The sequence below is a fragment of the Mesoplodon densirostris genome, chromosome 4 (assembly GCF_025265405.1).
Source record: "Mesoplodon densirostris isolate mMesDen1 chromosome 4, mMesDen1 primary haplotype, whole genome shotgun sequence".
NCBI classification, from domain to species: Eukaryota; Metazoa; Chordata; class Mammalia; order Artiodactyla; family Ziphiidae; genus Mesoplodon; species Mesoplodon densirostris.
In genome coordinates, this window is record NC_082664.1 from 146,801,851 (window position 1) to 146,812,547 (window position 10,697).

Consider the following 10,697-nt stretch of genomic DNA (forward strand, 5'->3'; position numbering starts at 1 on the left):
TGAGTAGGGGGTGGGGGAGAGGAGGAATGATTCTGGATATTCAGAACCTTCCTGGGAATCACAAGGCCATTCCACCACTCCGTATCTAGCTGCCTGCACACAAGGCAGCACTCTTTGGCAAAAACTAAAACCATGCTAAAGGTACATCAATGAGGGACTATGGTGTGAGCACTCCATGGAATATTATCCTGCAGTGAAAAGGGGTGAGTTGGAACAGTCAGTATCAACAGCACAGCGATCTGACACTTCAGAATCCAGATGAAGAAGTATACATGAGGGACTTCCCTGGTGCTCTAGTGGTTAAAACTCCGTGCTCCCAATGCAGGGGGCCCAGGTTTCAACCCTGGTCAGGGAACTAGATCCCGCATGCCGCAACTAAGACCCAGCACAGCCAAATAAATAAATAAATAATTTTTAAAAGAAATATACATGAAAACTGATGAATCTTGTTACCAACTGTCAATTACATATATATAAATTTCCTGATAGTACAATATGTCAAGATCTTTATAGTACTGTGCAGCCTTAGACAAATGATGATTTGCCATTATTTTAATCCTAAAAAGTGTGGGACTGTTTTCTAAGTCTCCCTCCCCTTAGGAAAAAGGATTATTATTTTTTTAACCTTGGTTTAAACCCTTTCAGATCATGAAATATTGTATAACTAATTGCTTCTTTCCTGTTTGAAATCAAGGCCATTATTGATTGATTCCACCTTTTTTGTGTGTGATGGACAGATTAAATATGTCCCCTCCTCATTCACAGCAGCTAGAATAAACTAAAAACAGTTGCCCTGACCAACCTTATTCAATGTCAATTATTACTTCATCATAACGTTAGAGTAGTAACTTGGGCATATTTTCTCCAATAATTAAAAAAGAAAGTTCTGAGGAGAAAGTGATGTAATTTCATTATTGAAGGTTTATCTGTAACTCCTGCCATTTAATTTTTTTTCCAGTTAGAATTATCCACTATGATTTAAATGGATGAACATTTAAATCAACTAAGACCAACTATGAGTCAGCTAAACACATCCTGACATGGAATGCTCTCAGATACGCTGCTGAATGAAAAAAAAGCAAGTTACAGGCAAATTGCCATAATGTTACCTCATTTATACTATGTGTTTTCTAAGGATACATATGTTTATGTGAGTGCACAGGGACCAAGTCTGGAAGGACACATGACCTTTGGGAGGGGTTACAGGGACTCCAGCTTTATCTGTCAGAGTTTCCATTTCTCATAAAGAGAACATATTAGTTATGTAATCTGTGTAACAAAGTTAATTTTTTAAAATAAATTTATTTATCTATTTATTATTTTTGGCTGCATTGGGTCTTTGTTGTTGCGCGCAGGCTTTCTCTAGTTGCAGCGAGCAGGGGCTACTCTTTGCTGCGGTGCGTGGGCTTCTCATTGCGGTGGCTTCTCTTGTTGCGGAGCACGGGCTCTAGGTGCGTGGGCTTCAGTAGTTGTGGCTCGCGGGCTCAGTAGTTGTGGCGCATGGGCTTAGTTGCTCCGTGGCATGTGGGATCTTCCCAGACCAGGGCTTGAACCTATGTCCCCTGCATTGGCAGGCGGATTCTTTTTTTTTTTTTTTTTGCGGTACGCGGGCCTCTCACTGTTGTGGCCTCTTCCATTGTGGAGCACAGGCTCCGGACGCACAGGCTCAGCGACCATGGCTCACAGGCCTAGCCGCTCCGCGGCATGTGGGATCTTCCCGGACGGGGGCATGAACCCGTGTCCCCTGCATCGGCAGGCGGACTCTCAACCACTGCGCCAACAGGGAAGCCTGGCAGGCGGATTCTTAACCACACTGCGCCACCAGGGAAGCCCCTAAGAGTTAAGTTTTTAAAATAGTCACAAAAATACTACAAGGCCATTTATTACTTCAGTCTGCTGAGGGTTAATCTATTCCTGAATCACCATGTTAACCTTTAGTTACTGATTACTGATTTTTTTTTTAATGTCACACTTCTGCTGAAAAGTCCATTTGGCTTCCCATTGCCTTGGCAGTAAAATACAACTTCTCAGCCTGGCCCCAGCCAAGGTGAGCTCCTGCTCTCCACATCACCCACCCAACCTTGCACACCATTCCTGAAGCACACTGGGAAGTTCCACTGCCAGGCCTTTGCTTATGCAGTTTCCACATTCAGAATGCTCTCCACCTGCCTCGCTCCCTACCCAAGTCCTACTCATTGTTCAAGGCCCAGCTGTGACCTCTCCGCCTCTGTGGCCAGAGCGTGACAGTCCCTCCGAGTTCAGCCTCTTCTCTGAAGATTACGAAGAACACTGATGCCTCCTTTAAATTGTAATCATTGCTGAGGGGTGGGAGCTTTTACTTTTAAACTTCACTGTGTCAAAGGTTATATCATAAGACTACAACAACAGTCCTCTGAGCAGATACTATAATTAGTATTCCTGTTTTAAGAGCTGTAGTTCAGGCTCAGAGCTGCCCAAGGGCAACACAGCTAGCTAGTGGTGGAGCTACTAATTACATAACGTTTACTTCTCTCTCCCACGAGACTGAAATCCCATGAGAGCACAGACCACAACTACCTTGTTCACTCTGGTATGCCTGACATTTACCAGTTGCTAAATAAATATGTATTAAATAATGCCTACAAGCATCTTGAAATGTAAGTACTTTCTTAATAAAATGGTAGCAGCAAACATTTAGCCCACTTGCCAGGCTCATTCTAAGTGGTCCCATGGATGGTTTCACTTAGTACCAGCAACCATCCTAGGTGGTGGGTATTTTATTTACTGCCACAGGGATGAGGCAACTTGAGCCTCAGAGGAGTTAAGTGAACTGCCCAAGGTCACACAGCAAATAAAGAAGGTCTGATTCAGGCCTGCCTGGGGGCCCACATTCCCCCATTTTCATCACTCACTACACTCCATGCCTCTTCTTCAGGCTGCTCTGTACTATTTCTCAGGGAAAGAAACTAACTGTGGACAGTGAGATGACTTTCTCGGTGTCACTCAGCAAAGCAGCAAGTGCGGGCTCTGGGAACCCAGGAACGGTCCACCTGTATGTCCCCTCCTTCCCCAACCCCTTTCCCGCCATCACTGTGAGCAAGTCCCTCGGGGATTGTCTTGACGCCTTATCCAGCACACTTGTAGGCACTGGGTGGGAGTTACTGGGTACAGCCTCCCGGAGGGTGGTGATGAGGGAGGCGGCCACTCTTTGCGGGGGTCCTTGAGTCACTTGAGGGACAGCCTGACTGCCCCCAGACGATGGCACTGCCCACCACTGTCAGGGTCCCGGGCACTCACCGGAGCAGTGGATGAGGCGGAGTGGGTGGGAACACAGTGAGAAGCTTAGCAGCTCCATCCAGATGCGAATTGTACCTCCCACACTTCCCGGGCTGCAGGGGCCTCCATTAGAGCCCCCGAGGAGTCAGAATCCACACCTCTGCAAATGGGCCCGCTTTCCCAGGGCGCCCCCTGCCCAGACCTTCCCTGGGCTCTGTGGGTTTTGACACCTCTCTGTAACGTGGCGGGGGTCCACCTCGCACCTTTGGTCCAGATAAAAGCTCAGTCCTGGAGGTGGCCGGCCCAGCCTCCCAGAGCCCGCAGCCCCGACCATGGCCCAGTCCCCTCCTCCGCAGGGCCTCCTCGGCCACGACCACTGGATCTTCCCCCAGGGTTGGGGCTGGACCGGCCACTCAGACTCCACGTCCCCGGCCTCCTCCTCGGATTCGTCGGGCTCCTGCCCCTGCGACCGTGCCCGCGGCCCCTCGCAGCCGGCGCCCCCAGCCCGCAGCGCCTCAGAGGCCGCCTCGACGGCACCCGGACGTGCGCGGACCCGGCCGGTAGGCGGGCAGCGGCAGAGCGCCAGCGAGCGTGAGAAGCTGCGCATGCGCACGCTCGCCCGCGCCCTGCACGAGCTGCGCCGCTTTTTGCCGCCGTCCGTGGCGCCCGCCGGCCAGAGCCTGACGAAGATCGAGACGCTGCGTCTGGCCATCCGCTACATCGGCCATCTGTCGGCCGTGCTGGGCCTCAGCGAGGAGAGCCTGCAGCGCCGGCGCCGGCGGCACAGCGACGCGGTGCTCCCTCGAGGCTGCCCGCTGTGCCCCGACGGCGGCCCCGCGCAGACGCAGACGCAAGGGTGCGGCCCTGGCTCAGCCGCTAGCGCCGCGGTGTCCTGGGGGTCCCCGCCCGTCTGTCCCGGAGCCCTAGCGGCGCCCGAGCGCCTGGGGAGCAGGGTCCCCGATATGGGTCCCTGGGTGACACCCCCTTACTGCCCTGGGATGCAGTCGCCCCCGCAGCTGTCCCAAGGGAGAGCTCCTGACGCGGCCCGTTGGACGCCGCCCCAAGCCTGTTCCGGAACGCAGACACCCCCAGAGCCCCGGAACCAGGCCACGCCCTGGACCTCGCCCCCCGCAATGGAGCTGGCTGCAGTGTACCAGGTACGCGCCCAGGCTCTCTCCGCTTCCCTCGGAGTGGTCCCCAGGCTTCGATTGGAAACGGAGGGGGTGAGTAAGCTCTAGTCTTCAGAGAATCTTACGCTTTTTAGATCCCGGGTTACCTAATCCAACCCTGGTTAGGGATGGAAATCTGAAGGGAGGATGAAGAGGACCCTAACCTCCTTGGGGAAAGAGGTGGGACTCTGGGAAGTTAAGGCCACCACCACCTCTACCTAGAAGCCTTCACAGTCATGTGGAAGAGGGGGGAATCTTTAGACTTGCTTTCAGAGTCCAGGGTGGAAGGTAGCAGGGGCCTTCAGGTAATTCAGGAAATTCCTTGCAAGTGCTCCATCAAGGTTTGAGGGGGAGGGAGGCCTGGCTGCCCCAGGGGTAGGGGCTTCCTAAGTAGATGGGCTTGGAGCTGGTGACCTTCATGCTTTTCTCAAGCTTCCATAAAAAAGCATATTAATAACCAAAATTTATTGAATGCTTACTTTGTGCCCAACACGATTCTTGGTATTTTACATGAATTAACTAACTCATCAGCCCTCCAGCAACCCTGCGAAGTAGGTTTTATTATCATAATCACCATTTTATAGGTGGAAAAACTGAGACTAAAAGAGGTTATCTGAATTCTCATAGCTAGTGAGTGGCAGAGCTGGGTTTTGAACCCTGGCAGTATATCTCCAGAGCTTGTACTCTAAACCACTTTGCTTCACTGGATCCATGGCACCAGGGCAGTTCAGCAGCTGCCAGCCACACTGTGGGGAACATCCAGGTTCAGGATCTCAGGGCATGAGGCAGTGGCCCACTAACCCGCTACTCTTCTCTCTCTCAGGGTATCTCTATGTCTCCGGAGTCCTGTCTGTTGCCAGAAACCCCTCCTGTCCTGCCCCGCCCAGCATGCCAGAGACTCCAGCCTGAGACCCAGTGGGGATGCTGGAGCCACAGTGCAGAGGTGCTGCCCAGCTTGGAGGACCAGGGACCAGACCCTGCTTTCCAGCTCAGTGATGAAAGCCCTCCCCAGAGCTCAGGCCTACAGCTCAGTGGCTGCCCTGAATTTTGGCAAGAAGATTTGGAGGGGACTCACCTGGGCATCTTCTACTAATGGCCTTGGCTGCCCCCTTTCCAGCCAGGAATCAGGCCTGTAGCGTGGGGTGTCCTCCTCACCTGCTACTTCACTAGTATTCAGGCTTTGTTTTAGCCAAGGATCCCTTTTCCAAATTATGTCTTTCATGGAAGCAGTGTTTGAAACAGCTAAGGGTGGCCTCCCTGGCTGAAGTCGGGGCTGGGGCAGCCCCTCCACTCCTAGACGCCCCCCAGAACGACCAGTGCTCTGCAGAGCACAGCCTGAGCTGCAGTAACATGGGTTGTTTGACCACAGTGGTTGGACAGGCTGGGACTGGTGGGGGAGTGGGCTTGGGGGGGTGGGGATGGGACTGCGAAGAAAAGTATATGCTTAGATTTTGTACTTCTTAAAAAAAAAAACAAACACCCAAATTTGGTTTGGTCTGTTTTTCTTCTATCCACCTGGGTTTTTATTGCTTCTGGAAAAGGAAAAACGTTCCCGTCCTGCAGGGAACAAATCATGCTGCTTTCCCCCTCCTGGAATCCAGGCCCTCACTTGCCAGTTTGACAGTAATTATTGCACAGGGGCTCCACCTGGCCTGCTGTGCAGGCGACACAGGTGAGTTAATGCTCGGGCCTGTTCACTTGCCTGAAGCCCGTCACCACTGCCCTTTTGCATTCTCCTGGGTGCATTCCTGCTGACCCATAGGGCTCTTTCACAGTTATGTGAAGTTGTTTCCAAAGGGTGCTTGTGAGTGGCCCCCATGTGCTAGGCCCAGTGTGTTAGTTTACTAGGGCTGCCATAAGACAATACCACAAATTGGGTGGCTTAAACAACAGAAATTGATTTTCTCACAGTTCTGGAGACTGGAAGTCCAAGACCAAGGGGTCAGCAGGTTTGGTTTCTTCTGAGGCCTCTCTCCTTGGCTTGCAGATGGCCGCCACCTTGCTGTGTCCTTGCATGGTTATCCCATGGTCCAGTCTCTGTGTCTTAATCGTCTCTGCTTACAAGGACACCAGTATATTGGATTTGGGCCCACCCACATGAAGTCATTTTACCTTAAGTACCTCTTTAAAGGCTCTATCTCCAAATACATTCACATTCTGAGATACTGGGGGTTAGAACTTTGCCAAGAGTTGTGGCGGAACACAGTTCACCTCACAACACCCAGTACTAGGTGCCGGAGAAAACATGCCCTGACTGATGGGGTAAATTACAGGGAAGGAAATGATCAGAGCCCAGGTCAAGATGGGGGTTTATACCAGGTACTTTGGGACCAGAGAGGATATGCCAGCCCGGTGGGAGATGGGGTTGACAGTGCTGTTGTGTTCTTGAGTTACCTGATCCATTAGTCCTGCTGCATTGATTTATGTGGCCTTGAGCAAGACTAAGAGGCACCTCCAGGATCTTGGGGAAAGGGCGCCATGATCCATTAGCAAAGGCTACCATAGGCTTGGGAGCCAGCGGTGGTGGTGACTTCATTCTGTTTCTGACTCGGAGAGGGCAGAGTTGCAGGATGTTGCAACTGAGTATTGAAGGATGTGTGGAGTTTGCCAAGAGGAGTAGGCAGAAGAAACAGCATGAGCCAAGTTGAAACAGGTGGTTGAAGTCCAGGACTGATGGGGAAAAGTGACAAATTGAGTTGGAAAAGGAGCTGGGAGGCGGGGTTGTGGGGAGCCCCACATGGCAGCAGGGGGAGGCATCTGGCCTCTGTGTCCTGGGTGGAGAGGGCAGTGAAGGTGGAGGGTAGGGGGTGGGCTGGTCAGAGCCACTCTTGGTCTTTTGGACTGCCTTATAGCAATGGAGCCTGGCAGGGGGCCACTGTTAACGGTGCAGGGCAAGAGCAGAGGCAGGAGGAAGACCAGAGCGTGAGCTGCCACATGCAGGGCCTCCCATCTGACCCACTGCCTGCTGACATGCCCTTTGATGCCAGGCAAGTCACTCCATCTCTGTGCTTCAGTTTCCCCATCTCTTAAAGAGGAGCTGGATTAGGTGACCTCTGCAGTGCCGTCTTCCCCCAACCTTTTAGAAGTGGGTTCTGGTTCCTACCCCAGGACCCTCTGTAGGGGCTGCCTGCCACAGCGGAGGATGGGAAAAGCTCACACAAGCTTACATGCAGCAGGGAGACAAGATACAGGGCACAGCTGCCCTGGTTGCACATTCATTCAGCTCTTACTCTGTGTAACCGTGGGCAAGCTTCAAAACCTCCCTGGGGACTTCCCTGGCGGTCCAGTGGTTAAGACTCCAAGCTTCCAATGCAGGGAGCACAGGTTCAATCACTGGTTGGGGAACTAAGATCCCATATGCCGCACAGCGCGGCCAAAAAATTAAAAAAACGAACAAAACCTCCCTGACTCTCAGTCTCCTCAGCTGTGAAGTGGCAACAATAATAGACCCCACCTCTCAGGGTTCTTAGGCTTGGCACGTAGTAATTGCTCAATACATAATAGCTGAATAGAATCGCACGACCTAAGAGATGATCCAGTCCGGTGGTTCCCTCATCTGACTGCATGTTGAGCCCTCTGGTTCCAGGGTCCCACCCTGAGAGTGCGATTCAGTGCATCGGGCCGGGACCTGGGAACCTGGAGCCGAGGCCCAACCAGGTTTGGGAGCAATGGCTATTTTTTGCTCCTTCGTTTTACAGCTGAGGAAACCGGCCCAGGGAGGGGAGCAACTTTCTCTAGCCCTCCAGCTAGGTTGGAACATCAAGCCCCTGACTCCCTGTCCAGTGCTCTCTCCTTCTCAAGAAGTTGGCTCCACAGTCTCATGGCACCTGCACCTAAGGCAGAACTGAACAGCTGCCCATCTCCTTCCTTTGGCTCCCACCTATCTGGGCTCAGTCCTTGGTCCAGTCACTGATGGCCACGTCAAGGGCCAGCCAGAGCTGAGCATCTTCTGGAATTTGGCAGCCTTCTTCTCCTAGCTCCTCTGGGAGATGCAAAGGCAGAGGCAAAAGGCTGCTATCACCCCAGCTGGAGTTGCCTGGGACACTTCCTAGATGCTGCTGGCGTTGGGTGGGGAGCAGGGCTGGGGGCTTGGGCTAATCCGCCACCCCTGTCCTCACCCTCTGGGAGGGCAGGCTCAGCCCTGCCTCTCAGGAGCAGCAGCCCCTCACTCTCATGTGTCGCTCCATCCCAGACAGGCTGTTCTTGGCTGCATCTCTGTGCTAAGAGCCTGGCAGGGGAGGGAGAGGGACTGATGCTGGTGCCCTGCCTGGGATGACTGGTCCACCTACACCTTCCTGGGGACCCAGTCACCATCCATAAGAGACTGGACATTCACCAAGTACCTCACCCCGGGCTTCTTAATGACCCTGCAGTGCAGAGGACGTGCTTCCTGAGGAGTCTCCTGGAGGGTGGGGAGGTGGGAGAGCCCCCCCTGCCCCCGCTGCTTCTGGCTGATCCTCAGGGCCCCCCACTGGCCGTGAGAAGTCAACCCACCTGTAGACGGAGCGCTGGATAGGGAATGAGCAGTCGGAGTTCTAGGCAGCTCCTGTTCTGCATCCGACCTTGAGCTAGGTTCTGCAAGCAGGTCTCTGGATCTGCATGTCCTCGCTGCATCCTCGGTACCGATTTCCTCCAGCCCCACAGGCAGTCATGAATGCCTGCACTGTGAGCTGTCGGGTGATGAGTGCCTAACTACTGTAGCCCCAAATGCAGGGCCAGCTTCAACTCATGCACGGGCATTAGAGGCGGAGTCTTAACCTCCCTGCACCTTGGTTTCCTTATCTGCAAAACTGAGATAAAGACAGTCCTTATCTCCTGGGCCTGTTGAAAACCAAATGAGATAATGCGAATAAACAGCCCAGCGCCAGGCACGGAGACTAAGGTCCCTGCTGACTCTCCTACCTGGAGGCCAGCTCTCCCCCAGGGACCCTAGATGGCGGTGCTGGTCCTTCCCCCAGCGGGGACCACCTGAGGGGGCCGCCTGCCCTCTGGTCCCCCGAAGGTCAAGTGACAGCCACCGGCAGCTGGGCCCTGGCGACAGGAAGGGCTGGTCCGGAGAGGCTGGGCTGGGGGGAGCCTCCTGGTTGGTGGAGGGACCCATACCCAAGGCTGGTCCCACCCCTTGGCCCGCCCCACCCTTTGATATGCGGAAGGCAGTGGAGCGTGGAGGAGCCTTCCTGGCCCCAGGCCTGCTGGCTCGCTTCTCACAAGGAGGAAGAAGCTGGGAGGAAAAAGGATGGATGGGGCCTTGGGCAGGAGACAGGGCTAAGGATGATAGTAACACCCTGCTCTCCTTAAGTGTCAGACTGTGTGCTAAGTACGTGAATCTCCTTAGATCCACACACCAACCCTACGATAGATCGTCTTTATTGTGCAGATGAGGAAACCAAAGCCCAGGGGTCAAGAAACAGGCTGGACTTCAAGACTAGCTGGAGCAGCTCACAGGTGGGGTCAACTGGAGGTGACCCCTGAGGAACCTGGGCTATCTGTTACCTCCCTCTTTCCCTCCCACCAGCCTTGGGTGCTCAGCTGGACCTCCTTTGCCAAGAAATTTCCACCAAGGCTGATGTGGGCCGTGGAGCCCTGCGAGTCCCAGACCTTCTCCTCAAAGTTGGCCCTGATCACTGGCTGCCCCAGGTGATCTGGAGAGCACCTGCCCTTTTTCTGTATGCTACTCTTGAAAACAACCACTTTACAAACTGATATGCCACCCAGGGATCCTGGAGAGGTGGCAGGACATGCCCTTGGACAGTGAGTGGTCACACCAGGCCTGGACCCAGGGCTTGCTGCCCTTACCGTGAGCCCTTTTCTCTCACTCTCCCAGGTGTGCTGGCTGCAGTGCAGGAAGAGGGGCCCAGCCAGCACCCTGCTCCCTGAACTTGCCTTACGCTAGTTCAGGTGCAAATCTTAGCTTCTGAAACCATGGAAACTCCTGCTTTCTGGAAAAGCACTCCCTCCACTGTCAGGACCTGCTCTGTGTCTGGCACCAAGCCCCACTCCACCTTGGGGACCGCTGTGTCCCCATTCCTTCCACCCCCAGTGGTTCCCCAGCACCCAGAGTCTCAATCCTGCCAATGAAATGAACACTGCAGGCAGACACTGCCATACAGGTGTTCTAGGAAGGACCGGCAGGCTGGGTACTTCTTCCCTCCTGTTTCCTGGGGGTCCAAGGCCCCCATGCACCCCAGGTTCTCTAGCTGTTGTGCAGACCCACACCTGCTCTAGTTTAGTAATGAGTCTGGAAACTCATCTAGAAATCTTTTATTTACATTT

At 53.6% G+C, this 10,697-nt stretch overlaps 1 protein-coding gene across 1 annotated transcript; it reads left to right on the plus strand.

Moving 5' to 3' along the window:
• The first annotated feature begins 3,587 nt into the window (after positions 1-3,587).
• Positions 3,588-5,517, plus strand: MESP2 (mesoderm posterior bHLH transcription factor 2). The gene is made up of 2 exons (XM_060095319.1): positions 3,588-4,412; positions 5,248-5,517. Exons 1-2 carry the CDS (start codon positions 3,588-3,590, stop codon positions 5,515-5,517), a joined length of 1,095 nt encoding a protein of 364 aa, XP_059951302.1.
• Positions 5,518-10,697: the final 5,180 nt, after the last annotated feature.